Source organism: Tachypleus tridentatus, chromosome 12 (genome assembly GCF_004210375.1).
Source record: "Tachypleus tridentatus isolate NWPU-2018 chromosome 12, ASM421037v1, whole genome shotgun sequence".
In the NCBI taxonomy this organism is placed as follows: Eukaryota; Metazoa; Arthropoda; class Merostomata; order Xiphosura; family Limulidae; genus Tachypleus; species Tachypleus tridentatus.
Window position 1 is genome coordinate 62947046 of NC_134836.1, and position 27713 is coordinate 62974758.

The following is a 27713-nucleotide window of genomic DNA, read 5'->3' on the forward strand; positions in this document are numbered from 1 at the left end:
AAGAAATTCCATGCATCGTAGCTAATTTTAATTATTAGGTCGTTAATGAGATACAATCCATCTTAGTAATTATATTCTTGTTGGATTTTGGAACAAGAGTTGTGTCGGACATACACACATTTTAACTTCCGCCAGAAATTGAAAAAAAATACGATTTGGACTTAAAGGTTGTCCAGGAAATTATGTATTATACAAATCGCGGGCTGTTTTATATTCTAATAGAAATTCAAGGTTCAGAAAAAAATTGAAGTTCAATTTCTGTAAATGATGCCTCAAATATCTTGATACGTGTATTTCTTATCATTACTTAATGATCATTCAAATATCTTGATACGTGTATTTGTTATCATTACTTATTCATAATTCAAATATCTTGATACGTGTATTTGTTATCATTATTTATTCATAATTCAAATATCTTGATACGTGTATTTGTTATCATTACTTAATGATCATTCAAATACCTTGATACGTGTATTTCTTATCATTACTTAATGATCATTCAAATATCTTGATACGTGTATTTGTTATCATTACTTATTCATAATTCAAATATCTTGATACGTGTATTTGTTATCATTACTTATTCATAATTCAAATATCTTGATACGTGTATTTGTTATCATTACTTATTCATAATTCAAATATCTTGATACGTGTATTTCTTATCATTACTTAATGATCATTCAAATATCTTGATACGTGTATTTGTTATCATTACTTATTCATAATTCAAATATCTTGATACTGTATTTCTTATCATTACTTAATGATCATTCAAATATCTTGATACGTGTATTTGTTATCATTACTTATTCATAATTCAAATATCTTGATACGTGTATTTTTTATCATTAGTTATTAATTATTTGAATATCTTCATAACTTACTTGTCGGTAGAATTTCTTCCTCTTGGTCCTGAAACAATAATGAAAAGGAAGAAAAAGACATACTTATCTACTGTTGTAATTTGTATCGCCCTTTGTCGATAAAAGAACGTTATAAAATAACAATAATTTTTAAACTTGGTTTGTATTTACCCTTTTAATTAATTAATGAACTAAAACATGAACATTTACCAAAAAGTCAGGAAAGTATTAAAACATGTCTGTTATTTATGTTTTAAATATATTAAGTTTTGATGTTAAAGTTCACTAAGAAAAAATCCTCAAGTGTTGCTTAGTTTTATTAATGGAAATGATGTATGTTTTGTTTATATTTACCACTGATTAAGTACAGAATAAACATGCCTTAAACCAAGGATTAAGTAATATTTTGTGTTATACTTGATGAACCATAAATATAATAATCTATTTTATGTCGTGGATAAACCATAAAAATAATAATCTATTTTATATCGTGGATAAACCATAAAAATAATAACCTATTTTATATCGTAGATAAACCATAAATATAAAAATCTATTTTATGTCGTGGATAAACTATAAAACTAATAATATATCTTGTGTCGTGGATAAATCATAAAAATAATACACTGTGTTATATCACGGATAAATCATAAAAGTAATACACTGTGTTATACCAGATAAATCATAAATATAACTTACTGTGTTATACTGGATTAATTATATAAAATTAATACATTGTATTATATTGGATAAACCATTAAAGTAATACACGTTACTACACCTGATAAATCATAATAGTAACACATTGTGTTATACATTATAAATTATAAAAATAATATACTGTGTTATACCAGACAAACTATAATATTCCAAACAAAGATATCAAGATATTGCATCATCTACACAAACACCAGTTCAATAAAGTTTTTTCTTCCTTTTCGTAGTGTCCCAATACGTCATATAGAAACACAAACTCCATATTTGTACACGAATTACAATAGAAGCCTTTCTCAAGTAGGGTAAGTAGAAAATTTGTAATTTCGTCAGCTATGACGTAGTTTTATTGTTAGTATCTTTCGTTATTGGAGGATGTCGATATTAACTAAATAAAGTATGTGGCTTTACTATTTTTAAAACTTTCTCATTAAATTATTTTGTCACACATTGATACTTGTAGTGAACGTTTGTGGTTCGTATTGTTTGTGTATTTGAGACATTTGCAAACGAACATTAACAAAGAATCACAATATTTACAATGTAAACCGTTTTTTCTTTAATTATTTGTAGACATTTCAAATAATATATACTTGTACCTTACAAATGTTTGTTTGGTAAACTTAAGTAAATAAAGTATTCCCTAAAATCTGTAATTTACTACTTTAACGTTAAATTATTTGTAGACTTAGTATTTTATATTAAGAATTCGATAGAGAATTGGTGTTACAATATGTTATTAATTAACAATGTTGTATTAAAGTAATAGACGAGAAACACGTTATAGTATTTTACCAAAGTTGACGTATAAGTTATATATACATAGATATACACATTAGAAGTAATTATTTTACATATTATGCGCAAAACCTTAAATAGTTTTGTGGGTTCGTGCAAGGTGCACTTGTGCAATAACTTCTTCTTGTTCCACACTTTACAATAATTAATTAAACTCATCGAATTGTTTCAAATAAAATAAGGAATTTAAAACACCATTTCAAACTAAGTGTTACATTATAGATTTGACAACTGCTAAGACTAAAAACTGATACGTATTAAAGCTACATATTAAACGGAGTTTTATTACAGAGATAAAGCTTAAAATGACGTAACTTATCACTATAATAGAGTATCATTTTAGTTCGAATTTGAACGATGTTGTGAAAATTCGTTTACAAGTTGAGAAGAAAAGATAATAAAAACAAACTATTTGGTTAAGACTAAAACAAATCCACGTTGATAGAAACATCTAGTTTGAAAAATTTACCATTTAGGGCTATAAATGTTTCCTTTGCGAAATGAGGATGATTGTGGTGAAAAACTTGATTAAATTTTTAAAATTAGCCATAGATTGGTATGTGTATAAATCTATTCTTACCTTTCTGGTAACATTGTCTCTTAAACTTTGCAAATACTGCAATAATCACCCCCGTAAGCAACAGGGTCAAAGAGCCTCCAATAAGAATCCTTATAAGCGGGCTGACTATGGGAGTTTGATTCTCCACTGCCGAAACATATAAATGAAATTATTAGATTATTTACCATTTATAAACCACAAATATCACAAAACATTTTGGAAACATTTGAAAATGAACACTATGGAACATTTGACAGTTATAGTTCTGAAATTATATGATGGAACTTTGTTCTTATTTCGTGTGTGTTTTCTTATAGTAAAGCTACATCGGGCTATCTGCTGAGCCTACCAAGGGAAATCGAATCCCTGCTTGTAACGTTGCAAATCCGTATATTTACCGCTGTACTAGCGGGGGCGTTATTTTCTGTATAATTTAGTGTTTAGTACAATTACAGAAGAGGGGGTTCAGCTTAGCTTCAAATAACACATCGTCATCCAAATAAAAGTTGTATTTTAACCTTGTAGTTACTTTAAGGCACTGAAAACTTCTAACTGATTAGAAATTTATTATTATGTAGACTTTGCAAATTACCGTACAGGTTTTTTATATTATTTAACAATATTCCTCATGAAACAAGCTGTGTATTCCCAGGTGTGACTAAACACTTGTCAGCCAGTACCATCTCAAGATTGTTCTTATACTCCTTGTAATTGTAATAGATGTTTCTAGCTACTTTGTGATAGCTTCTTGGGTTGGAAGGTTCTTTTTCATATCCATATTCTTCATTTGCGAGTGATAGTTTGAGATGGATTTTAAAGCCCTTTCTGTCCGAAACTCTCTGTTATCTGAGTTTCATACTCTTGTGGAGAAGATTACACGTTTTCGTATCATAATGTTATGTTGTTTTTTAATGTTGGAACATTATTAACAAATCTCCTTATATTAACAGTATTTCTCGAAACAAGACTGTTATGATTCTCCAACGATATATTTACATGCATGATACTGCCTGTTTCATGATAGATCAAATGTACAGGAGTTAAAGCATATATGTGACGACAAGCTACTGCAATACTGTATGAAGCCTGGGCCCGGCATGGTCAGATGGTTAGGACGCTCGACTCGTAATCCGAGAGTCGTGGGTTCGAATCCTCGTCGTACCAAACATGGCTGCCCTTCCAGCCGTGGGAGCGTTATAATATGACGATCAATCTCACTATTCGTTGGTAAAAAAGTAGCCAAGAGTTGGCAGTGGGTGGTGATGACTAGCTGGCTTCCCTCTAGTATTACGCTGCTAAATTCGGGACGGCTAGCACAGATAGCCCTCGTGTAGCTTTGTGCGAAATTCAAACACAAACAAAGAAACGTGTAAAGTGTATCTAATCGCCTGTACAAAACTAATCGTTCTTAGTTTGAGGATGCAAAGGTATCAATATTCTGAACTGAATAAACGACGTCAAGTTACGTCTAAACCTTATCGGTGAAATCCTGTCAAGTTACGTCTAAACCTTATCGGTGAAATCCTGTCAAGTTACGTCTAAAACTTATCGGTGAACTCCTGTCAAGTTACGTCCAAACCTTATCGGTGAAATCCTGTCAAGTTATGTCTAAGCCTTATCAGTGAAATCCTGTCAAGTTACGTCTAAGTCTTAGTGGTGAAATCCTGTCAAGTTACGTCTAAGCCTTATCGGTGAAATCCTTAATGATTTTGTTTGTAATACTTTCACCGTCTGACATGTTAAAATTATATTATGTGATACGATTCTTGAAAGAAAATTGTGAACCGTTTACCCCAACAGCGTGACACAAGAAATATGAATAGGCTAAAAAGTTTTACCGTTAGATAATTATTAACCTGTTATAATCTACTTGTAACCACAATACAGTATTGTTAATGATGATTTATTTATTTTAATTACTGCCTGATAAACGGTTGAAAAACAACTTAATTATTTCTCTGTTATAAAATCAACATGTCAAGTAGTCTGATGTCTAAAAGTAGTTTCGTTAATGTCTTATTGGTTACATGATGTTTACAAGTAGTTTCGTTAATGTCTTATTGGTTACATGATGTTTACAAGTAATTTTGTAAATGTCTTATTGGCTTCATGATGTTTACAAGTAGTTTCGTTAATGTCTTATTGGCTACATGATGTTTACAAGTAATTTTGTAAATGTCTTATTGGCTTCATGATGTTTACAATTAGTTTCGTAAATGTCTTATTGGCTACATGATGTTTACAAGTAGTTTCGTTAATGTCTTATTGGCTACATGATGTTTACAAGTAATTTTGTAAATGTCTTATTGCCTACATGATGTTTACAAGTAGTTTCGTAAATGTCTTATTGGTTACAATAAATTAAACTTCCGTTATTTTATTTCAACCCTTTGTTTAAATAAAATCTGATGAGCATTTCATTGTTAAAACTTCAATAAAATTCCACATAATTTATTTTGTTCATCAATGCCTAATCATTGAAAAATTCTTTGTTTCTCAGAAGAAGAAAAATGGACATTTCAAAACATACCTGTTTTTCTTCCTGGATCTGATAACGTGTTCACAGTTAAAACAACCGTGTTACTTCTTCCTTTAGAGTTCGATGCATACAAAACAAAAATGAACGACGTCTCCGATGGTAGTTCATTTACTACAAACACTGGTCTGTCGGTATTGGTAATGTTTCTCTGTAAGCGTTCTAGTACGGTATTAAAGATCTCTAAGTGGAACTGTTGATCCAATTCACCATCATAACCTGACACACATTTAACAACTATGACAGTTGTGGATCTATTCGCGGGTTTACAGTTCCGAAGAGCCTCGGGAGGTCCTAATTAAAATCACGTTTATATTAAACGTCTTTATGAGATATAAGTTTCAATAGTACCAAGTATAAATTATTGGTAAGCATGAGTTTGTAATATTCGGTGTTTTAATAATACTATACCTTATATATGACTGTTTACAAATAATTTGTCACAGCTTAATCAGTGATGTCGAAAAAACCCACATGTAGAGAAATATATATATATATATTTGTTACACCTTGTTAATAAATAGTTTAATACGTACTTTGATAAGTAAATCTTACCCATCAGGAAGTGTGTGTGTTTCTTATAGCAAAGTCACATGGGGCTATCTGTTGAGTCCACCGAGGGAAATCGAACCCCTGATTTTAGCGTTGTAACTCTCCTACTCTTACCGCTGTACCAGCGGGAACCCAGCAGGAAGTTTGTATTACAGTACTTTCTTTTTATCTATATATGTAAAAACGGCTCGTTTGGGTTGAGAAAATATTTTACGTAGAGGAGCGAACAATGTTTCGACCTTCTTCGATTTTACATATCTATATTTCCCTACAAGTGGGCTTCCTCAACATCACTGATTTTTTTTAATCTAGTTTTTGTTTCTTAATAACCAAATAAATTTTAAATCACAAAATACATTAAGTGATAATTATTGAAAGTTTAATAAATTGTTTTACTTATAATAAACACCTTTCTTTACTTTGGACGTTGTTTTAATGTAAGTCTTTAACTTAAGAAAATAAATTAACCAATCAAAAACAGAATATTACGTTAATCAACTAACTACGAGTTTTATACTTGGTAACAATTAAATTGTAAAGTTTTAATATGAAGAATATTAGAGATAATAAACTCATATCTTTATCTGAAGTATGAATTGTAATAAACAATCATTTAATAAAATTATCAATATTATATTGCTCTGGATATAATGTTTATTTTGCTATACCTGCTGGTACAATACTATAGTTACATGGCTGTTTTTGGATTCCCAGTTCGTTACTAGCCCAGCAGTAAAGTACACCATAATCATCAACCACATCTGGTCTGTAAACTAATTCACTCTGTGTTCCAGTTGATGTAAATGTGTTTACTTTGATCATATCCGAGGACCTCTTGAACGACCATTTGAATGAAACATTTGAAGGACTAGCTTCTACATTACATTTTACTGATATCCTTTCACCTGGTGCTACCTTATATACTTTCTTCTGATCGTTTTTACATACAGGTACATCTGTTTGATTGAAAAAAACAACAGATAATTAAATGAATCATCTAGAAATACAGAAAAATAATAATTTATATAAAGTTCAGTAAATATAAATTTATAAAGAACGTTTTTCCAACATTAACTACGAAAAAGTTAAATATGTTTTTAAAGAAATATAATTTAAACTAAATAAAAACAAAATTATTTTGGTGTACTATAGATCGTTTATCATAAAATAAATTCAATTTAGTGTATCATAAAATATATACAGCTTACTATATTATAGATTGTGTATCATAAAATACATATAATATTGTGTTTTATAGATTGTGTTTCATAAAATAAATTCAATTTAGTCTATCATAAAATATATACAGCTTATTATATTATAGATTGTGTATCATAAAATACATATAATATTGTGTTTTATAGATTGTGTTTCATAAAATATATACAGCTTACTATATTATAGATTGTGTATCATAAAATACATATAATATTGTGTTTTATAGATCGTTTATCATAAAATAAATTCAATTTAGTGTATCATAAAATATATACAGCTTACTATATTATAGATTGTGTATCATAAAATACATATAATATTGTGTTTTATAGATTGTGTTTCATAAAATAAATTCAATTTAGTCTATCATAAAATAAAAAAAATGTTCGTTATAGATCGTGTGTCATAAAATTTATTATATATTATAGATTTTTGTATCACGACATAGATATTTTGTTTTATAAATTGTGTTTCATAAAATAGATACAAGTTTGTGTTTTATAGATGGTGTATTGTGAAATAAATATAATCTAAACGAACCAGGCACGTTTAATATCACAGCTAATCAGCTGTACATCTATCATAGGAAGAAAGTTGAGAAAATTAGATAATTTGATCTCCCTGAACGAATGAGAATTATATGTAATATTAAAATTCCCACTTTTCACTTGTAATATCTGAGGTCCAAACATGTTAAAACACCTTAAATTAAACTGGTTACTTCAGAACAAAGTAAGTATTGGACAAAACTCACGGTTTATAATCAGAACCAGTTCTGCACTCTGTCCTTGACCTTTGACGTTGTCTGCCAAACATCGATACAAACCACTTCGATCTTTTGTTACCGACTTCAGCACCAATGATTCGTTTGTGATTAGGATTCCTTCTTCTTGATTTATTAAGAGATTTTTACCATTAAACTGCCATCCGATTTCAATTATCTGAGGATTTGCTCTGATTTTGCACTCAAAATATACATCATCGCCTTCTCTGATAGAATCATTATTTCCATTCGACCAAAACGTAAGCGATAAAATTGGAACATCTGAAACAGTTACCTTACATCACTTATAAATTGTTCCTGTAAATTTATTTGAAAGAAAGATAGTTGCTTTCTTTAATAAAAACAGAATAAAAGCATAATAAATTTTAGACTGGTTTAATTATATATTAACACTAGAAAGTTATTTCCATATTTACACCAAAAATTATTACAACTATTATTACACCATATTATTACAACTATTATTACATCGTATTATTACAACTTTCATGAAAAATAAACAAAAACGTCGAGCATTCACTTCAATGAAGCCCACTGCCCACTCATGGTGGGCAGAACACAGGTAGCCAGCCCATTGTGTAGCTTTGAGCTTAATTCTAAACAAAGAAACAAACAAAACCAACGAATTATTGAGAAGGTAAATTATTTTGCAATGAGTAAATACAAACCTCAATAAAGAGTTATTACGAAAAATAATATTTAATATTGTTTTTTACTATTCTATTGAATAAAAACAATAACACAAAAATTAGGCTTAACTCCTTTTTATTAATACTCTGACTTGTTTAAAATAAGGAATTAAAACCTTTTATACTTTATAAGGAAACAAATGCAGTTTGAAGTACATAGGAGTAACGTGATCCATAAGGATAACCTGATCCATGTAATGCTGTAGTTTGAAGTACATAAGAGTAACGTGATCCATAAGGATAACCTGATCCATGTAATGCTGTAGTTTGAAGTACATAAGAGTAACGTGATCCATAAGGATAACCTGATCCATGTAATGCTGTAGTTTGAAGTACATAAGAGTAACGTGATTCATAAAGATAACCTGATCCATGTAATGCTGTAGTTTGAAGTACATAAGAGTAATGTGATCCATAAGGATAACCTGATCCATGTAATGCTGTAGTTTGAAGTACATAAGAGTAACGTGATCCATAAGGATAACCTGATCCATGTAATGCTGTAGTTTGAAGTACATAAGAGTAACGTGATCCATAAGGATAACCTGATCCATGTAATGCTGTATTTTGAAGTACATAAGAGTAACGTGATCCATAAGAATAACATGATCCATGTAATGCTCATATAGAAGTTTTATAGAAAATATCTTTCTTAAGAGAAAAAGATCCTAATTTGCAGATATTCCTACACCAGTGATATTACCCGATTCTTCACTTTTATCTTTCTCTTACAACAAAGTCAACCAGCCATTCAAAATTCACAAATAATATTTCTTTAAAAAACATGTGGATGGCAGTAAGGTGAAATACATCGTTTCGCATATAAAACGCACCTGTTTTAAACAAGGACAATTTTGAAAAAAAAAACGGACTTCCCACGTGAATAAAACAAACACATAATTTCAGAAAAGCAATACGAATCGTTTAGCCTAATTATGTCCACTAGGATAGAATAGATTAGGAATAGTTAGCATGGAAATACAGTTCATGTGAATATTAGCACAACGGGAAATATTTATATGTAATTCTCTCCAAGACTCTCTTTTAACTAAAGTTATCACTTTGAAATAAAAAAGAACAGTTGTTGATTTTTCAGCAAATTAGTGAAATAATTTTGATTTTTCTCAGCCCATCTTATAACTGCATTGCATCTTATGATCTTATAACTGCATTGCGTCTTATGATCTTATAACTTCACTGCATCTCATGATTTTATAACTTTTTGGCACCTTTTGATCTTATAACCTCACCGCATCTTATGATATAGCTTTATGTTATCTTATGATCTTATAACTTTATGTCATCTTATGACCTTATAATTTTACTGCATCTTATGATCTTATAACTTTATGTCATCTTATGACCTTATAATTTTACTGCATCTTATGATCTTATAACTTCACTGCATCTTATGATATAGCTTTGTGGTATCTTATGATCTTATAACTTTATGCCATCTTATGACCTTATAACTTTACTGCATCTTATGATCTTATAACTTCACTGCATCTTATGATATAGCTTTATGGTATCTTGTGATCTTATAATTGCACTGCATCTTATGATCTTATAACTTTATGTTATCTTATGATCTTATAACTTTACTGCATCTTATCATATTATAGCTTTATGGTATCTTATGATCTCATAACTTTACTGCATCTTATGATCTTATAACTTCACTGCATCTTATGATATTATAGCTTTACGGTATCTTATGATCTTATAACTTCACTGAACCTTATGATCTCATAACGTCACTGCATCTTATGATCTTATAATATCATGACATCTTACGATCTTATAAATTCACTGCATCTTATGATCTTGTAACTTCACTTCATCTTATGATCTTGTAACTTCATTGTGTTTTATAACCTTGTAGTGTTATTGCACCTTATGTCTTTATAACATTATTGTATTTTATAACATTGTATAACAAGATTCTTTAGGCTGATTTGTTTTTTATATAAAACCTACAGTTTCATTACTATCTAAATTAATTTTATTTCACTGTTTCTTTCAACCATGAAATTACAAACAAACGTTTGTGTATATGGAAAGGTGAGATTAAGATTACACGTGCCTTAAAAGGTCCGAAGACTTATAACCAGGTTCAATACTCGTGAAGATCACAGCGTAGATAGCCCATTGTATAACTTTACATTTAACTATAAGCAAACAAAAGTTTATGTCGTAGGAAAACAAAAATAAAACCTTTCAGTGCTATGTAAGTATTCTATATATTTTTTTACTTGGAAGGAGCAAAAGGAAAGCTTACAAATTACGTCAAGTTTCCATTCAGCTTCCTTGGCACTGTTTCCGACGTCTGGATTATCGGCTCGACAAGTCAATAGTTTTTTGTCATCATCTGTTTCAGGGGTAAAATCTAACTTGCTCACAGTGATATTTTCTGTCGTGGTTATCGCTGAGGCAGAGAAGATTTTTCTCCCATCTTTCCACCAAGTCATTCTAGCTGGGGGTCTGGAACCCACTGACTGGCATTCTATTTCAACTCTACGACCTGCCGATAAAGGCTGTTTTCTTGTTGTAATACGGACTTGTAAGGGTTTCACTTTGAAAAGGAATAATAAACAAGAAACAATAGCTCATGAGTTGGCTTAGTGAGAGATTAGAAAACTACCTCAACAACATACATCGACTTTGTGTAAGGTACTTGTAGTACATTTGTCATCAGATATCAGTAGTTAGCAGTTTATATCATTACTTAAGTGTCTTATTAATTACTAACTATTTAATTAGCTACTAATTAATAATTACTTTTTACCCTACATCTTACATTTAAGTCTGTTTTATCTTAGGTAAAGTCTTGAGAAGTAATTTTTATGTTGGTATTCCATCCTAGCCTTGTTTTCACTGAAGACTGATGCAATATCCACTGATGAAGTAATCAACTCTGGTCCACAACCAACATAGAAAATAGTTCTTCTGGTATTTCTCTGAAGATGGCAGCAGATTACCAGCGATGTTGTTTTTTTTTTATTTTGCTCAAAGCTACTCGAGGGCTATCTGCGCTAGCCGTCCATAATTTAGCAGTGTAAGACTAGAGGGAAGGCAGCTAGTCATCACCACCCACCACCAACTCTTGGGCTACTCTTTCACCAACGAATAGTGGGATTGACCGTCACATTATAACGGTCTCACGGTTGAAAGGGCGAGCATGTTTGGTGCGACCGGGATTCGAACCCGCGACCCTCAGATTACGAGTCGAACGCATTAACCTACCTGTCCGATTAGCAGCGAAAACGAAAAATAAAAACTAGTAAATAAACAGTAACTAGTTTAAACAATTAGGCTTAGGTGATTATATAAACTATTAACAATGACAACAACTGATGTTTAATTTACAAGAAAGTTCTGGTGAGAAACAATCTTTATTAAACAGTTCACACAGCCTTACCAATATCTCACTTCAATATGAAACGGTTTGACTAGAGTTTAGTGTTTTAAATTTCCTGAATTTTTGTCTATGGTAGAAACGAACAAACAAAATGTGGTACGTGTATAAAACATTTGGTAAATAGTATTAAAAAGGATAAAAATATCACGTTTTTATTAAAGAAAACAGTTTCGCCTTTCAAAACTGTTAGAGTTCATTTTTAATGTTACTTATAAATAAATGTCTAGATATCTAGCTACAAAAGTCTAATAATAGGTAACTCGCACGCATTTAGTAGTTAAAAAATTAAAAAAAAACATTTTTTTCTGAGTTTCTGAAACTCAAATGTAAATATGTAGTTCTTAATTCAGGATTAACAGTCGTAATAACATTGGGTGATATGTATGTTCTCTCTTCGGTACTTGATTTTGCGTGATATGTAAATAAATGCTACAAAAGCGAAGAAAATGGATTTATAATGAAATGCAAATTAGTATATTTTGTTGGTATCAAATTATTCAACTCCATGATGTGCTTCAGCAGACTATAATCAAAATTACCAGTCACATACATAATGCTCAAACCACACGTACCAAACAGTTGAAACACATGAATATTGCAACAGTACGTAAGTAATAGCGTGTTTCACTCACGATTTAAATCTAATACAATAGAGCTGAATACAGGAGGAATGGAATCTGTATTGGAAGCTTGGCAGGTTAACTTAGACCATAGATGTTCTCTTTGTAGAGCCTCGATTATAAATTCATTCCTAGATATTTTCAAAGGCGTAATGATGTAATCGTTGTCTAAAAGAGCAGAATCTTGCCACCAGGTCACAGCAGGAGGAGGGTCACCTAAATAAATCAAATATCTCAACTTCTAAAATAACACTTTAATATAAAATAAAATAACACAAAACATTTGGTTATATATTTGTTATCTTAATGCCACTGGATGAATTTAGACTGCTGAATTATCACGTGAAGTTCACAGTCCCCCCAATAGAAAGACATACTTTTAGTCATTGTATAATTTAGGCTACTGGATTATTGCACGAACCTCAGCTCCTAGAAGGACATATTCTGTGTCATTGTATAATTTAGGCTACTGGATTATTGCACGAACCTCAGCTCCTAGAAGGACATATTCTGTGTCATTGTATAATTTAGGCTACTGGATTATTGCACGAACCTCAGCTCCTAGAAGGACATATTCTGTGTCATTGTATAATTTAGGCTACTGGATTATTGCACGAACCTCAGCTCCTAGAAGGACATATTCTGTGTCATTGTATAATTTAGGCTACTGGATTATTGCACGAACCTCAGCTCCTAGAAGGACATATTCTGTGTCATTGTATAATTTAGGCTACTGGATTATTGCACGAACCTCAGCTCCTAGAAGGACATATTCTGTGTCATTGTATAATTTAGGCTACTGGATTATTGCACGAACCTCAGCTCCTAGAAGGACATATTCTGTGTCATTGTATAATTTAGGCTACTGGATTATTGCACGAACCTCAGCTCCTAGAAGGACATATTCTGTGTCATTGTATAATTTAGGCTACTGGATTATTGCACGAACCTCAGCTCCTAGAAGGACATATTCTGTGTCATTGTATAATTTAGGCTACTGGATTATTGCACGAACCTCAGCTCCTAGAAGGACATATTCTGTGTCATTGTATAATTTAGGCTACTGGATTATTGCACGAACCTCAGCTCCTAGAAGGACATATTCTGCAATAACTTGTTACGTTTCGAATCATTCATTACACGAAGCTCATGTTTCTTTACCAGATATTATCACCCATGAGAACTTTCCTTCGAAATTATCTGGAAACAAACATTACTGAAATTTACAGGAATGTTGTCTTCAAAACTATCACAGCACAAAACGATAAGGTTATCATTCAGGTCGCTTAAATAAACTGGAACCTTCTATTGAGAGTCACGTAAAAGTTTTCATTTCGATCAACAAATCAAAGAAATACACTTATATTCTTAAAATCTCACTGTATAGTAAACTGAACCAATTTACGTGCGTATTATGGTATTGCTAGAATTAACTTAGTCTACAATATAGATAAATTAAAAACCTCATAAATAAGGTTGGTTTGCTTTGAATTTCGAGTAAGTTACTAGACTATCTGTGTTAATCGCGCCTAATTTAACAGTATTAAGTCAGAGGATACCTAGCAAGTCAACACCATTCACTGTCAACTCTCGGACTTCACTTTGTCAATTGATAGTGAGATTCACTGTAAAATTATAAAGTTTTTACAGATGAAAGGGCAAACATGTTCGGTGACAAGGGTTCGAACTCATGTCATGCAAATTCCTTAGACTAAATCAGAAGTATTCATTATAAAATGTTTCTAGTATTAGGAACATTATATTTTGTTATTAAAATCAGTGAACCATTTGTTCTGCATAAACAATAGAAACAAATATTAAGTTATCGACTTGTAGTTATACAGAAACAATATTGTTTGTATTTACTTTACTACACAATATAACTTTAACAATGACGACCTATGTTTTGTTCTATTATCTAATTACCTGTTTATTTGTGTTACAAACAATGAAGAAAGTGTTCATCTTCGCATGTTTTACCCTCATACAGTGTACATTGACAAATATCTTAATGTAACTGAATTATATTCTGCTTTTCATTTCATAACTCTACATTAAAAAAAATACAATATTAAAAGAACTGATTAACTGTATATACCTCCATCAGCTTCGCACGTTAAAAACAAAACTGATCCTTCGTGAAATGGTCCAACCAGTCCCTGGAGATGTTGTCCATTTTCGTCCATTATGATTACACTTTTTGGAGGCACTGTACAATGTATAACGTTAACAATATTTTCCCTTCAAAATAGATTTTGTTAAACTGATAATTATACATTTATAACAACACCATACAGCGAGGTGAAAGCTGATAAACTAGCATACTTGTATTTTATTTAACTAGCATTGTAAATATTGTAACATTGTTAATACTGTAATGTTGTAAATATGTTAATATTTTTATATATTTAATTCTTACGGATTTTAACTGATTTTTATTGATAATAAAATGAATTTTGAATTAATTTAGATTTCCTTTATTCGTTAATATCATGATATATTATTACGGAAACGATATTTCACTAATATCCGAATTCAATCAAACAATTACTAGTTCTGATTGTATAATGTTATGATAATAATTTCAACCCACATAGTAACATTTCAAACTTATTGTAATAGCTAACATAGATTAAACTTAATACTCAGTATAATTACCTGCTGAAGGGTTAATTAAAAACTAAGTTAAATCATGTTCAGTAGTTTTTGTTTAATTCGTTTGTCGTTATCTCTAGTCGTAGCTTTCCATAGACGAGATACATTTTCACCAATCAAATACTACTAATTAAGAAAAATAAGGAAATTGTTGATCGTAAATAATACATAATACCACCATGTAAGGTATAACAGTTCATGTTTAAAACAATATTAAAATAAATAAAGTGTTGACCTTGAAGAATAAATAATACCACCATATAACTTGTTACTGTTAATGTTTACAACAATATTACAATAATTAGAGTTTACAACAATATTACAATAATTAGAGTGTCATGAATAATAGTCATGAGATCATGAATAATAGATAATACCAACAACGTAACTTGTGAAGAATAGATTGTCAATGTTTACAACAATATTACAATAATTAGAGTGTTGATCATGAATAATAGATAATACCACAACGTAACTTGTTACTGTCAATGTTTACAACAATATTACAATAATTAGAGTGTAGATCATGAATAATAGATAATACCACAACGTAACTTGTTACTGTTAATGTTTACAACAATATTACAATAATTAGAGTGTTGGTCATGAATAATAGATAATACCACAACGTAACTTGTTACTGTTAATGTTTAGAACAATATTACAATAATTAGAGTGTAGATAATAAATAATAGATAATACCACAACGTAACTTGTTACAGTTAATGTTTACAACAATATTACAATAATTAGAGTGTAGATAATAAATAATAGATAATACGTAACTTGTTACTGTCAATGTTTACAACAGTATTACAATAGATAAATCGTTTTACCAATGATACTCAGTAATATTCTCCATTTCTCGGTTCTTGCTTTTCGATAATCCACTCGACACTCGTATTGTCCTTCGTCGTCTTTTGTAAGATTTTCGATTTTTAAAACTGGAGGTTTGTAGTTGATGTCGAAGTGAGCTCGTGAACCTAGAGGGTCGTCTGTAAAATGTGTTGATTTATAAAATGAGCCGGAACGGGCATCGAAACTGTAAACAGGAACACCTGAGTTGTCCCTGAACCACAGCACTAGGGCAATGTCTTCCTTTTTCTCAGGAAATCTAACATTGCAGGGAAGAGTTGCGGCTCGTCCTACGATTGCTTTAATGTTCTGGAAAGCTGTAAAATAGTATAGACATTCATGTTACTTGTAACGGTTTTGTATTATATGAAATACTGTAAAACAGAGTCAGCTAAACAAAAATGAAACCTTTATGTTTATTATATGACAACCCAGACACAGAATAACAACAGACAAAACCAGGATGAACTAAACTCAGTTGTGATTTAATAGTTGTAGATATTGTTACACGTTAATTGTTGCTTGTGCTATTACGTAGAGACGATACAAACGTCATCCCTACCATCTTGTTTGCATTGTTTTTGAATTATTAATGTTAGCCATTCTTACATCTACCTCCTTCATTAAAGGTTTTATTTCCTCGTTTGTTTTAACAGAGTTTTAACAGACATAGGAAGATTGTATTTATAAGTAACTTCTGAATACAATTAGGTCCAACTGTAATAATTATTGTTTATTTATTATTAGCTGACATTTCCTGTTACATCCTGTAGTTAAGAGATTACAGTAATACAACATTTATGTAATAAAACTAATGATAACATAATTTACACTAGAATCATTACCTTTGTTTTAATTATTGCTCGTTATTAATAATTCATATAAAAGTGGATACACCGTTTAAAACTATGTCACTTCTGTGAAACTAGTTGGCACCATTGTGCTGGTTTTTGACTTATTACACTATGTTTTCTTGTTCTTGGGCAAAAATGTTATTTCACAATTGCTTATGCCTAAAGTAAATAGAAAAGACCTATTTTTCTCTTCAAACTTTGTTTTTGTGACCTGAGAGCGTATAACGAAAACATGATGGGAGATTATATTTGGGTGCTGATACGTTAAAGTGATTTACATTACAGTCGCAAATCTCGAAAAACTACTCACTTCTAGACATTTCTGTATAACTTTAGTATAAATACATGTAAATCTTTATTCATATCTTGTTTTATTCAGACCTTATGTAAATGAAAATGTGCAAATTTGCCCGTTTTTACATATAAAATAGGTTAATTTCTAAATTTCATTATCCAGGTCACAAAAGTAAAATTGGAAGGGAATAATGACCATCTTCTGTACTTTTACAACATAAGCAATTAAGAAATAACACATAGTGTCCAGGAACAAAATTTGTGTTACATAGTGTTATCTACTAAAAAAGAAACGCAAGAGAGAATAACAGGAAGTTGAGACTTTTTACTGTTATATTAACAGACATTTCTTTACAAACAAAATTATATATGTAAAAACGTTTCGACCTTCTTCGAAGAAACGTTGTTCGCTCCTCTACATAAAATGTTTCTCAACCCAAACCAGCCTTTTTATAAAAATACCTTTCCCTGCAAGGGGTTTTTCTCGTCATCACTGATTTGTTAATAAACATTTCCAGTACTTGTGACTCGGTCATTACTTAGGTATTGTTATAAAAAAAAATCTAGAGTATTGTAAAGTTCTGATGACCCATTGAGGAGATGTTTAAAATGTCATCTCCATAAGCTATCCAAGTCACCCCTACATAGGCCTTGTTACCTCCTGCCTAATAAATTAATAATCCTTTATTTGCTAAAAAGATTTAAATAAATAAACCTAATACACCTATGATGTAAGATAACAGATTTGAAAGTGAAATAATTCCTCCAAACAACAGCTATCTAACGAAACTTCCTTAACGTTATTTATATATTTGTTAATAAAGAACTTTATCATACTCAGAGCATTTCTGGCAATTTTTGAATAAAACAGTAAACAAATGTGAACTCGTTAAGGTACTTAGCGAGATGACTCAGTTTCAGCTATTAAACTAGTCGGGCTATCCTAAGCATAACGACATTTTAAGATATAAATTCTTAAATTATCTTCCCCTTCTAGATATTAAACATCATATAAAATACAAATATCTACAATATTCATTAGTGACTTAAATTAAGGTTATTTTAAAAATAATATAGTATTATCCATAATAAACACTCAGTTTCAGAGAAATTAGGAAACAATAATAAAAACCATCGATGAAAATTTCTCAAACACAATTCTATGCAACTAAAATCTGGTAATAAATGACAACCTTTATCTTTCGATAAAATTAAGGTAGATAAATTTGGTATTTGCCGTAACAAATGATAGCATTGATAGTTGTATTTCAACTCCTCAAAAACTGATATCGGAAGTATGTTAAGTAACATAATTCGATCCCAAAACCTTCAGATGGGGTGTCGCGCACCCTAACCCAAAACATAGTGTAATGTCGTAGCATGTAAAAGTCATTGATTAATTTTCAAAATAAAGTTACCAAATCTAACATCCCGTGGAAAAACAAGTAAATTATATAACCAGTTAAATCAAAGCAAAAAAGACACAATTAACTGTGTATAATATCTAACCAACTCATCACACCTGATAAAACAGATGTAACTGTGTATAATATCTAACCAACTCATCACACCTGATAAAACAGATTTAACTGTGTATAATATCTAACCAGCTCATCAACCTGATAAAACAGATTTAACTGTGTATAATATCTAACCAGCTCATCAACCTGATAAAACAGATTTAACTGTGTATAATATCTAACCAGCTCATCAACCTGATAAAACAGATTTAACTGTGTATAATATCTAACCAACTCATCACACCTGATAAAACAGATGTAACTGTGTATAATATCTAACCAGCTCATCAACCTGATAAAACAGATTTAACTGTGTATAATATCTAACCAACTCATAAACCTGATAAAACAGATTTAACTGTGTATAATATCTAACCAGCTCATAAACCTGATAAAACAGATTTAACTGAGTATAATATATCTAACAAGCTCATCAACATGATAAAACAGATTTAACTGTGTATAATATCTAACCACCTCATCAACCTGATAAAACAGATTTAACTGTGTATAATATCTAACCAGCTCATCACACCTGATAAAACAGATTAAACTGTGTATAATATATAACAAACACATCAACCTGATAAAACAGATTTAACTGTGTATAATATCTAACCAGCTCATCAACCTGATAAAACAGATTTAACTGTGTATAATATATCTAACAAGCTCATCAACCTGATAAAACAGATTTAACTGTGTATAATATCTAACCAACTCATCACATTTGATAAAACAGATTTAACTGTGTATAATATATAACCAGCTCATCAACCTGATAAAACAGATTTAACTGTGTATAATATATAACAAACACATCAACCTGATAAAACAGATTTAACTGTGTATAATATCTAACCAGCTCATCAACCTGATAAAACAGATTTAACTGTGTATAATATCTAACCAGCTCATCAACCTGATAAAACAGATTTAACTGTGAATAATATCTAAACTCATCAACCTGATAAAACAGATTTAACTGTGTATAATATCTAACCAGCTCATCACACCTGATAAAACAGATTTAACTGTGTATAATATCTAACCAGCTCATCAACCTGATAAAACAGATTTAACTGTGTATAATATCTAACCAGCTCATCAACCTGATAAAACAGATTTAACTGTGTATAATATCTAACCAGCTCATCACACCTGATAAAACAGATTTAACTGTGTATAATATCTAACCAGCTCATCAACCTGATAAAACAGATTTAACTGTGTATAATATCTAACCAACTCATCACACCTGATAAAACAGATTTAACTGTGTATAATATCTAACCAGCTCATCAACCTGATAAAACAGATTTAACTGTGTATAATATAACCACCTCATAACCTGATAAAACAGATTTAACTGTGTATAATATCAGCTCACAACCTGATAAAACAGATTTAACTGTGTATAATATCTAACCAGCTCATCAACCTGATAAAACAGATTTAACTGTGTATAATATCTAACCAGCTCATCACACCTGATAAAACAGATTTAACTGTGTATAATATCTAACCAGCTCATCACACCTGATAAAACAGATTTAACTGTGTATAATATCTAACCAGCTCATCACACCTGATAAAACAGATTTAACTGTGTATAATATCTAACCAGCTCATCAACCTGATAAAACAGATTTAAACTGATAAAACAGGCATAATATATAACAAACTCATCACACCTGATAAAACAGATTTAACTGTGTATAATATCTAACCAGCTCATCAACCTGATAAAACAGATTTAACTGTGTATAATATATAACAAACACATCAACCTGATAAAACAGATTTAACTGTGTATAATATCTAACCAGCTCATCAACCTGATAAAACAGATTTAACTGTGTATAATATCTAACCAACTCATCACACCTGATAAAACAGATTTAACTGTGTATAATATCTAACCAGCTCATCAACCTGATAAAACAGATTTAACTGTGTATAATATCTAACAAACTCATCAACCTGATAAAACAGATTTAACTGTGTATAATATCTAACCAGCTCATCACACCTGCTAAAACAGATTTAACTGTGTATAATATCTAACCAGCTCATCACACTTGATAAAACAGATTTAACTGTGTATAATATCTAACCAGCTCATCACACCTGATAAAACAGATTTAACTGTGTATAATATCTAACCAGCTCATCACACCTGATAAAACAGATTTAACTGTGTATAATATCTAACCAGCTCATCACACCTGATAAAACAGATTTAACTGTGTATAATATCTAACCAGCTCATCACACCTGATAAAACAGATTTAACTGTGTAATATCTAACCAGCTCATCAACCTGATAAAACAGATTTAACTGTGTATAATATCTAACCAGCTCATCAACCTGATAAAACAGATTTAACTGTGTATAATATCTAACAAGCTCATCAACCTGATAAAACAGATTTAACTGTGTATAATATCTAACCAGCTCATCAACCTGATAAAACAGATTTAACTGTGTATAATATCTAACCAGCTCATCACACCTGATAAAACAGATTTAACTGTGTATAATATCTAACAAACTCATCAACCTGATAAAACAGATTTAACTGTGTATAATATCTAACCAGCTCATCAACCTGATAAAACAGATTTAACTGTGTATAATATATCTAACAAGCTCATCAACCTGATAAAACAGATTTAACTGTGTATAATATCTAACCAACTCATCACACCTGATAAAACAGATTTAACTGTGTATAATATCTAACCAGCTCATCAACCTGATAAAACAGATTTAACTGTGTATAATATCTAACAAACTCATCAACCTGATAAAACAGATTTAACTGTGTATAATATCTAACCAGCTCATCAACCTGATAAAACAGATTTAACTGTGTATAATATCTAACCAGCTCATCAACCTGATAAAACAGATTTAACTGTGAATAATATCTAAACTCATCAACCTGATAAAACAGATTTAACTGTGTATAATATCTAACCAGCTCATCAACCTGATAAAACAGATTTAACTGTGTATAATATCTAACCAACTCATCACACCTGATAAAACAGATTTAACTGTGTATAATATCTAACCAGCTCATCACACCTGATAAAACAGATTTAACTGTGTATAATATCTAACCAGCTCATCACACCTGATAAAACAGATTTAACTGTGTATAATATCTAAACTCATCAACCTGATAAAACAGATTTAACTGTGTATAATATCTAACCAGCTCATCACACCTGATAAAACAGATTTAACTGTGTATAATATCTAACAAACTCATCACATTTGATAAAACAGATGTAACTGTGTATAATATCTAGCCAGCTCATCAACCTGGTAAAACAGATTTAACTGTGTATAATATATAACAAACTCATCACACCTGATAAAACAGATTTAACTGTGTATAATATCTAACCAGCTCATCACACCTGCTAAAACAGATTTAACTGTGTATAATATCTAACCACCTCATCACACCTGATAAAACAGATTTAACTGTGTATAATATCTAACCAGCTCATCAACCTGATAAAACAGATTTAACTGTGTATAATATCTAACCAGCTCATCACACCTGATAAAACAGATTTAACTGTGTATAATATCTAACCAGCTCATCACACCTGATAAAACAGATTTAACTGTGTATAATATCTAACCAGCTCATCACACCTGATAAAACAGATTTAACTGTGTATAATATCTAACCAGCTCATCAACCTGATAAAACAGATTTAACTGTGTATAATATCTAACAAACTCATCACACCTGATAAAACAGATTTAACTGTGTATAATATCTAACCAGCTCATCAACCTGATAAAACAGATTTAACTGTGTATAATATATAACAAACTCATCACACCTGATAAAACAGATTTAACTGTGTATAATATCTAACCAGCTCATCAACCTGATAAAACAGATTTAACTGTGTATAATATATAACAAACTCATAAAACCTGATAAAACAGATTTAACTGTGTATAATATCTAACCAGCTCATCAACCTGATAAAACAGATTTAACTGTGTATAATATCTAACCAAACTCATCAACCTGATAAAACAGATTTAACTGTGTATAATATCATACCAGCTCATCACACCTGCTAAAACAGATTTAACTGTGTATAATATCTAACCAGCTCATCACACCTGATAAAACAGATTTAACTGTGTATAATATCTAACCAGCTCATCACACCTGATAAAACAGATTTAACTGTGTATAATATCTAACCAGCTCATCACACCTGATAAAACAGATTTAACTGTGTATAATATCTAACCAGCTCATCACACCTGATAAAACAGATTTAACTGTGTATAATATCTAACCAGCTCATCACACCTGATAAAACAGATTTAACTGTGTATAATATCTAACCAGCTCATCACACCTGATAAAACAGATTTAACTGTGTATAATATCTAACCAACTCATCACACCTGATAAAACAGATTTAACTGTGTATAATATCTAACCAGCTCATCACACCTGATAAAACAGATTTAACTGTGTATAATATCTAACCAGCTCATCACACCTGATAAAACAGATTTAACTGTGTATAATATCTAACTGATAAAACAGCTCATCAACCTGATAAAACAGATTTAACTGTGTATAATATATAACAAACTCATCAACCTGATAAAACAGATTTAACTGTGTATAATATCTAACCAGCTCATCACACCTGATAAAACAGATTTAACTGTGTATAATATCTAACCAGCTCATCACACCTGATAAAACAGATTTAACTGTGTATAATATCTAACCAGCTCATCACACCTGATAAAACAGATTTAACTGTGTATAATAATAACCAGCTCATCAACCTGATAAAACAGATTTAACTGTGTATAATATCTAACCAGCTCAACCTGATAAAACAGATTTAACTGTGTATAATATCTAACAGCTCATCATCACCTGATAAAACAGATTTAACTGTGTATAATATCTAACCAGCTCATCACACCTGATAAAACAGATTTAACTGTGTATAATATCTAACCAGCTCATCACACCTGATAAAACAGATTTAACTGTGTATAATATCTAACCAGCTCATCACACCTGATAAAACAGATTTAACTGTGTATAATATCTAACCAGTTCATCACACCTGATAAAACAGATTTAACTGTGTATAATATCTAACAAACTCATCAACCTGATAAAACAGATTTAACTGTGTATAATAATAACCAACTCATCACACTGATAAAACAGATGTAACTGTGTATAATATCTAACCAGCTCATCAACCTGATAAAACAGATTTAACTGGGTATAATATATAACAAACTCATCACACCTGATAAAACAGATTTAACTGTGTATAATATCTAACCAGATCATCAACCTGATAAAACAGATTTAACTGTGTATAATATCTAACCAGCTCATCAACCTGATAAAACAGATTTAACTGTGTATAATATCTAACCAACTCATCACACCTGATAAAACAGATTTAACTGTGTATAATATCTAACCAGCTCATCAACCTGATAAAACAGATTTAACTGTGTATAATATCTAACCAGCTCATCACACCTGATAAAACAGATTTAACTGCGTATAATATATAACAAACTCATCACACCTGATAAAACAGATTTAACTGTGTATAATATCTAACCAACTCATCACACCTGATAAAACAGATTTAACTGTGTATAATATCTAACCAGCTCATCAACCTGATAAAACAGATTTAACTGTGTATAATATCTAACCAGCTCATCAACCTGATAAAACAGATTTAACTGTGTATAATATCCAACCAACTCATCAACCTGATAAAACAGATTTAACTGTGTATAATATCTAACCAGCTCATCAACCTGATAAAACAGATTTAACTGTGTATAATATCTAACCAGCTCATCACACCTGATAAAACAGATTTAACTGTGTATAATATCTAACCAGCTCATCACACCTGATAAAACAGATTTAACTGTGTATAATATCTAACCAGCTCATCACACCTGATAAAACAGATTTAACTGTGTATAATATCTAACCAGCTCATCACACCTGATAAAACAGATTTAACTGTGTATAATATCTAACCAGCTCATCACACCTGATAAAACAGATTTAACTGTGTATAATATCTAACCAGCTCATCACACCTGATAAAACAGATTTAACTGTGTATAATATCTAACCAGCTCATCACACCTGATAAAACAGATTTAACTGTGTATAATATCTAACCAGCTCATCACACCTGATAAAACAGATTTAACTGTGTATAATATCTAACCAGCTCATCACACCTGATAAAACAGATTTAACTGTGTATAATATCTAACCAGCTCATCACACTTGATAAAACAGATTTAACTGTGTATAATATCTAACCAACTCATTACATTTGATAAAACAGATGTAACTGTAATAATATCTAACCAGCTCATCAACGTGATAAAACAGATTTAACTGGGCATAATATATAACCAACTCATCACACCTGATAAAACAGATTTAACTGTGTATAATATCTAACCAGCTCATCAACCTGATAAAACAGATTTAACTGTGTATAATATATCTAACAAGCTCATCAACCTGATAAAACAGATTTAACTGTGTATAATATCTAACCAGCTCATCAACCTGATAAAACAGATTTAACTGGGCATAATATATAACAAACTCATCAAACCTGATAAAACAGATTTAACTGTGTATAATATCTAACCAACTCATCACACCTGATAAAACAGATTTAACTGTGTATAATATCTAAACTCATCAACCTGATAAAACAGATTTAACTGTGTATAATATCTAACCAGCTCATCACACCTGCTAAAACAGATTTAACTGTGTATAATATCTAACCAGCTCATCACACCTGATAAAACAGATTTAACTGTGTATAATATCTAACCAGCTCATCACACCTGATAAAACAGATTTAACTGTGTATAATATCTAACCAGCTCATCACACCTGATAAAACAGATTTAACTGTGTATAATATCTAACCAGCTCATCACACCTGATAAAACAGATTTAACTGTGTATAATATCTAACCAGCTCATCACACCTGATAAAACAGATTTAACTGTGTATAATATCTAACCAGCTCATCACACCTGATAAAACAGATTTAACTGTGTATAATATCTAACCAACTCATCACACCTGATAAAACAGATTTAACTGTGTATAATATCTAACCAGCTCATCAACCTGATAAAACAGATTTAACTGTGTATAATATAACAAACTCATCAACCTGATAAAACAGATTTAACTGTGTATAATATCTAACCAGCTCATCAACCTGATAAAACAGATTTAACTGTGTATAATATCTAACCAGCTCATCAACCTGATAAAACAGATTTAACTGTGTATAATATCTAACCAGCTCATCACACCTGATAAAACAGATTTAACTGTGTATAATATCTAACCAGCTCATCACACCTGATAAAACAGATTTAACTGTGTATAATATCTAACCAGCTCATCAACCTGATAAAACAGATTTAACTGTGTATAATATCTAACCAGCTCATCACACCTGATAAAACAGATTTAACTGTGTATAATATCTAACCAGCTCATCACACCTGATAAAACAGATTTAACTGTGTATAATATCTAACCAGCTCATCACACCTGATAAAACAGATTTAACTGTGTATAATATCTAACCAGCTCATCACACCTGATAAAACAGATTTAACTGTGTATAATATCTAACCAGCTCATCACACCTGATAAAACAGATTTAACTGTGTATAATATCTAACCAGCTCATCACACCTGATAAAACAGATTTAACTGTGTATAATATCTAACCAGCTCATCACACCTGATAAAACAGATTTAACTGTGTATAATATCTAAACAGCTCATCACACCTGATAAAACAGATTTAACTGTGTATAATATCTAACAAGCTCATCACACCTGATAAAACAGATTTAACTGTGTATAATATCTAACCAGCTCATCACACCTGATAAAACAGATTTAACTGTGTATAATATCTAACCAGCTCATCAACCTGATAAAACAGATTTAACTGTGTATAATATCTAACCAGCTCATCAACCTGATAAAACAGATTTAACTGTGTATAATATCTAACAAGCTCATCAACCTGATAAAACAGATTTAACTGTGTATAATATCTAACCAACTCATCAACCTGATAAAACAGATTTAACTGTGTATAATATCTAACCAAACTCATCACACCTGATAAAACAGATTTAACTGTGTATAATATCTAACCAACCTCATCACACCTGATAAAACAGATTTAACTGTGTATAATATCTAACCAGCTCATCAACCTGATAAAACAGATTTAACTGTGTATATATCTAACCAACTCATATGATAACAGATTTAACTCATCATCACCTGATAAAACAGATTTAACTGTGTATAATATCTAACCAGCTCATCACACCTGATAAAACAGATTTAACTGTGTATAATATCTAACCAGCTCATCAACCTGATAAAACAGATTTAACTGTGTATAATATCTAACCAACTCATCACACCTGATAAAACAGATTTAACTGTGTATAATATCTAACCAGCTCATCACACCTGATAAAACAGATTTAACTGTGTATAATATCTAACCAGTTCATCACACCTGATAAAACAGATGTAACTGTGTATAATATCTAACCAGCTCATCAACCTGATAAAACAGATTTAACTGTGTATAATATCTAACCAGCTCATCAACCTGATAAAACAGATTTA

General features: G+C 30.6%; 1 protein-coding gene across 1 annotated transcript in view; it reads right to left on the minus strand.

Annotated features, from left to right (window-relative positions):
* The window catches only part of LOC143233413 (synaptogenesis protein syg-2-like), a 137691-nt gene that overhangs the window by 27968 nt on the left and 82010 nt on the right, over positions 1 to 27713 (minus strand). The window contains exons 2-10 of the mRNA XM_076469625.1: positions 16252 to 16587; positions 14859 to 14969; positions 12773 to 12976; positions 11001 to 11294; positions 8001 to 8291; positions 6697 to 6984; positions 5471 to 5770; positions 2962 to 3087; positions 891 to 918 (exon numbers count right to left, since the gene is read on the minus strand). Of these exons, the coding sequence (XP_076325740.1) occupies positions 891 to 918; positions 2962 to 3087; positions 5471 to 5770; positions 6697 to 6984; positions 8001 to 8291; positions 11001 to 11294; positions 12773 to 12976; positions 14859 to 14969; positions 16252 to 16587 (1978 nt within the window). The remainder of the gene's footprint in view (positions 1 to 890; positions 919 to 2961; positions 3088 to 5470; positions 5771 to 6696; positions 6985 to 8000; positions 8292 to 11000; positions 11295 to 12772; positions 12977 to 14858; positions 14970 to 16251; positions 16588 to 27713) is intronic.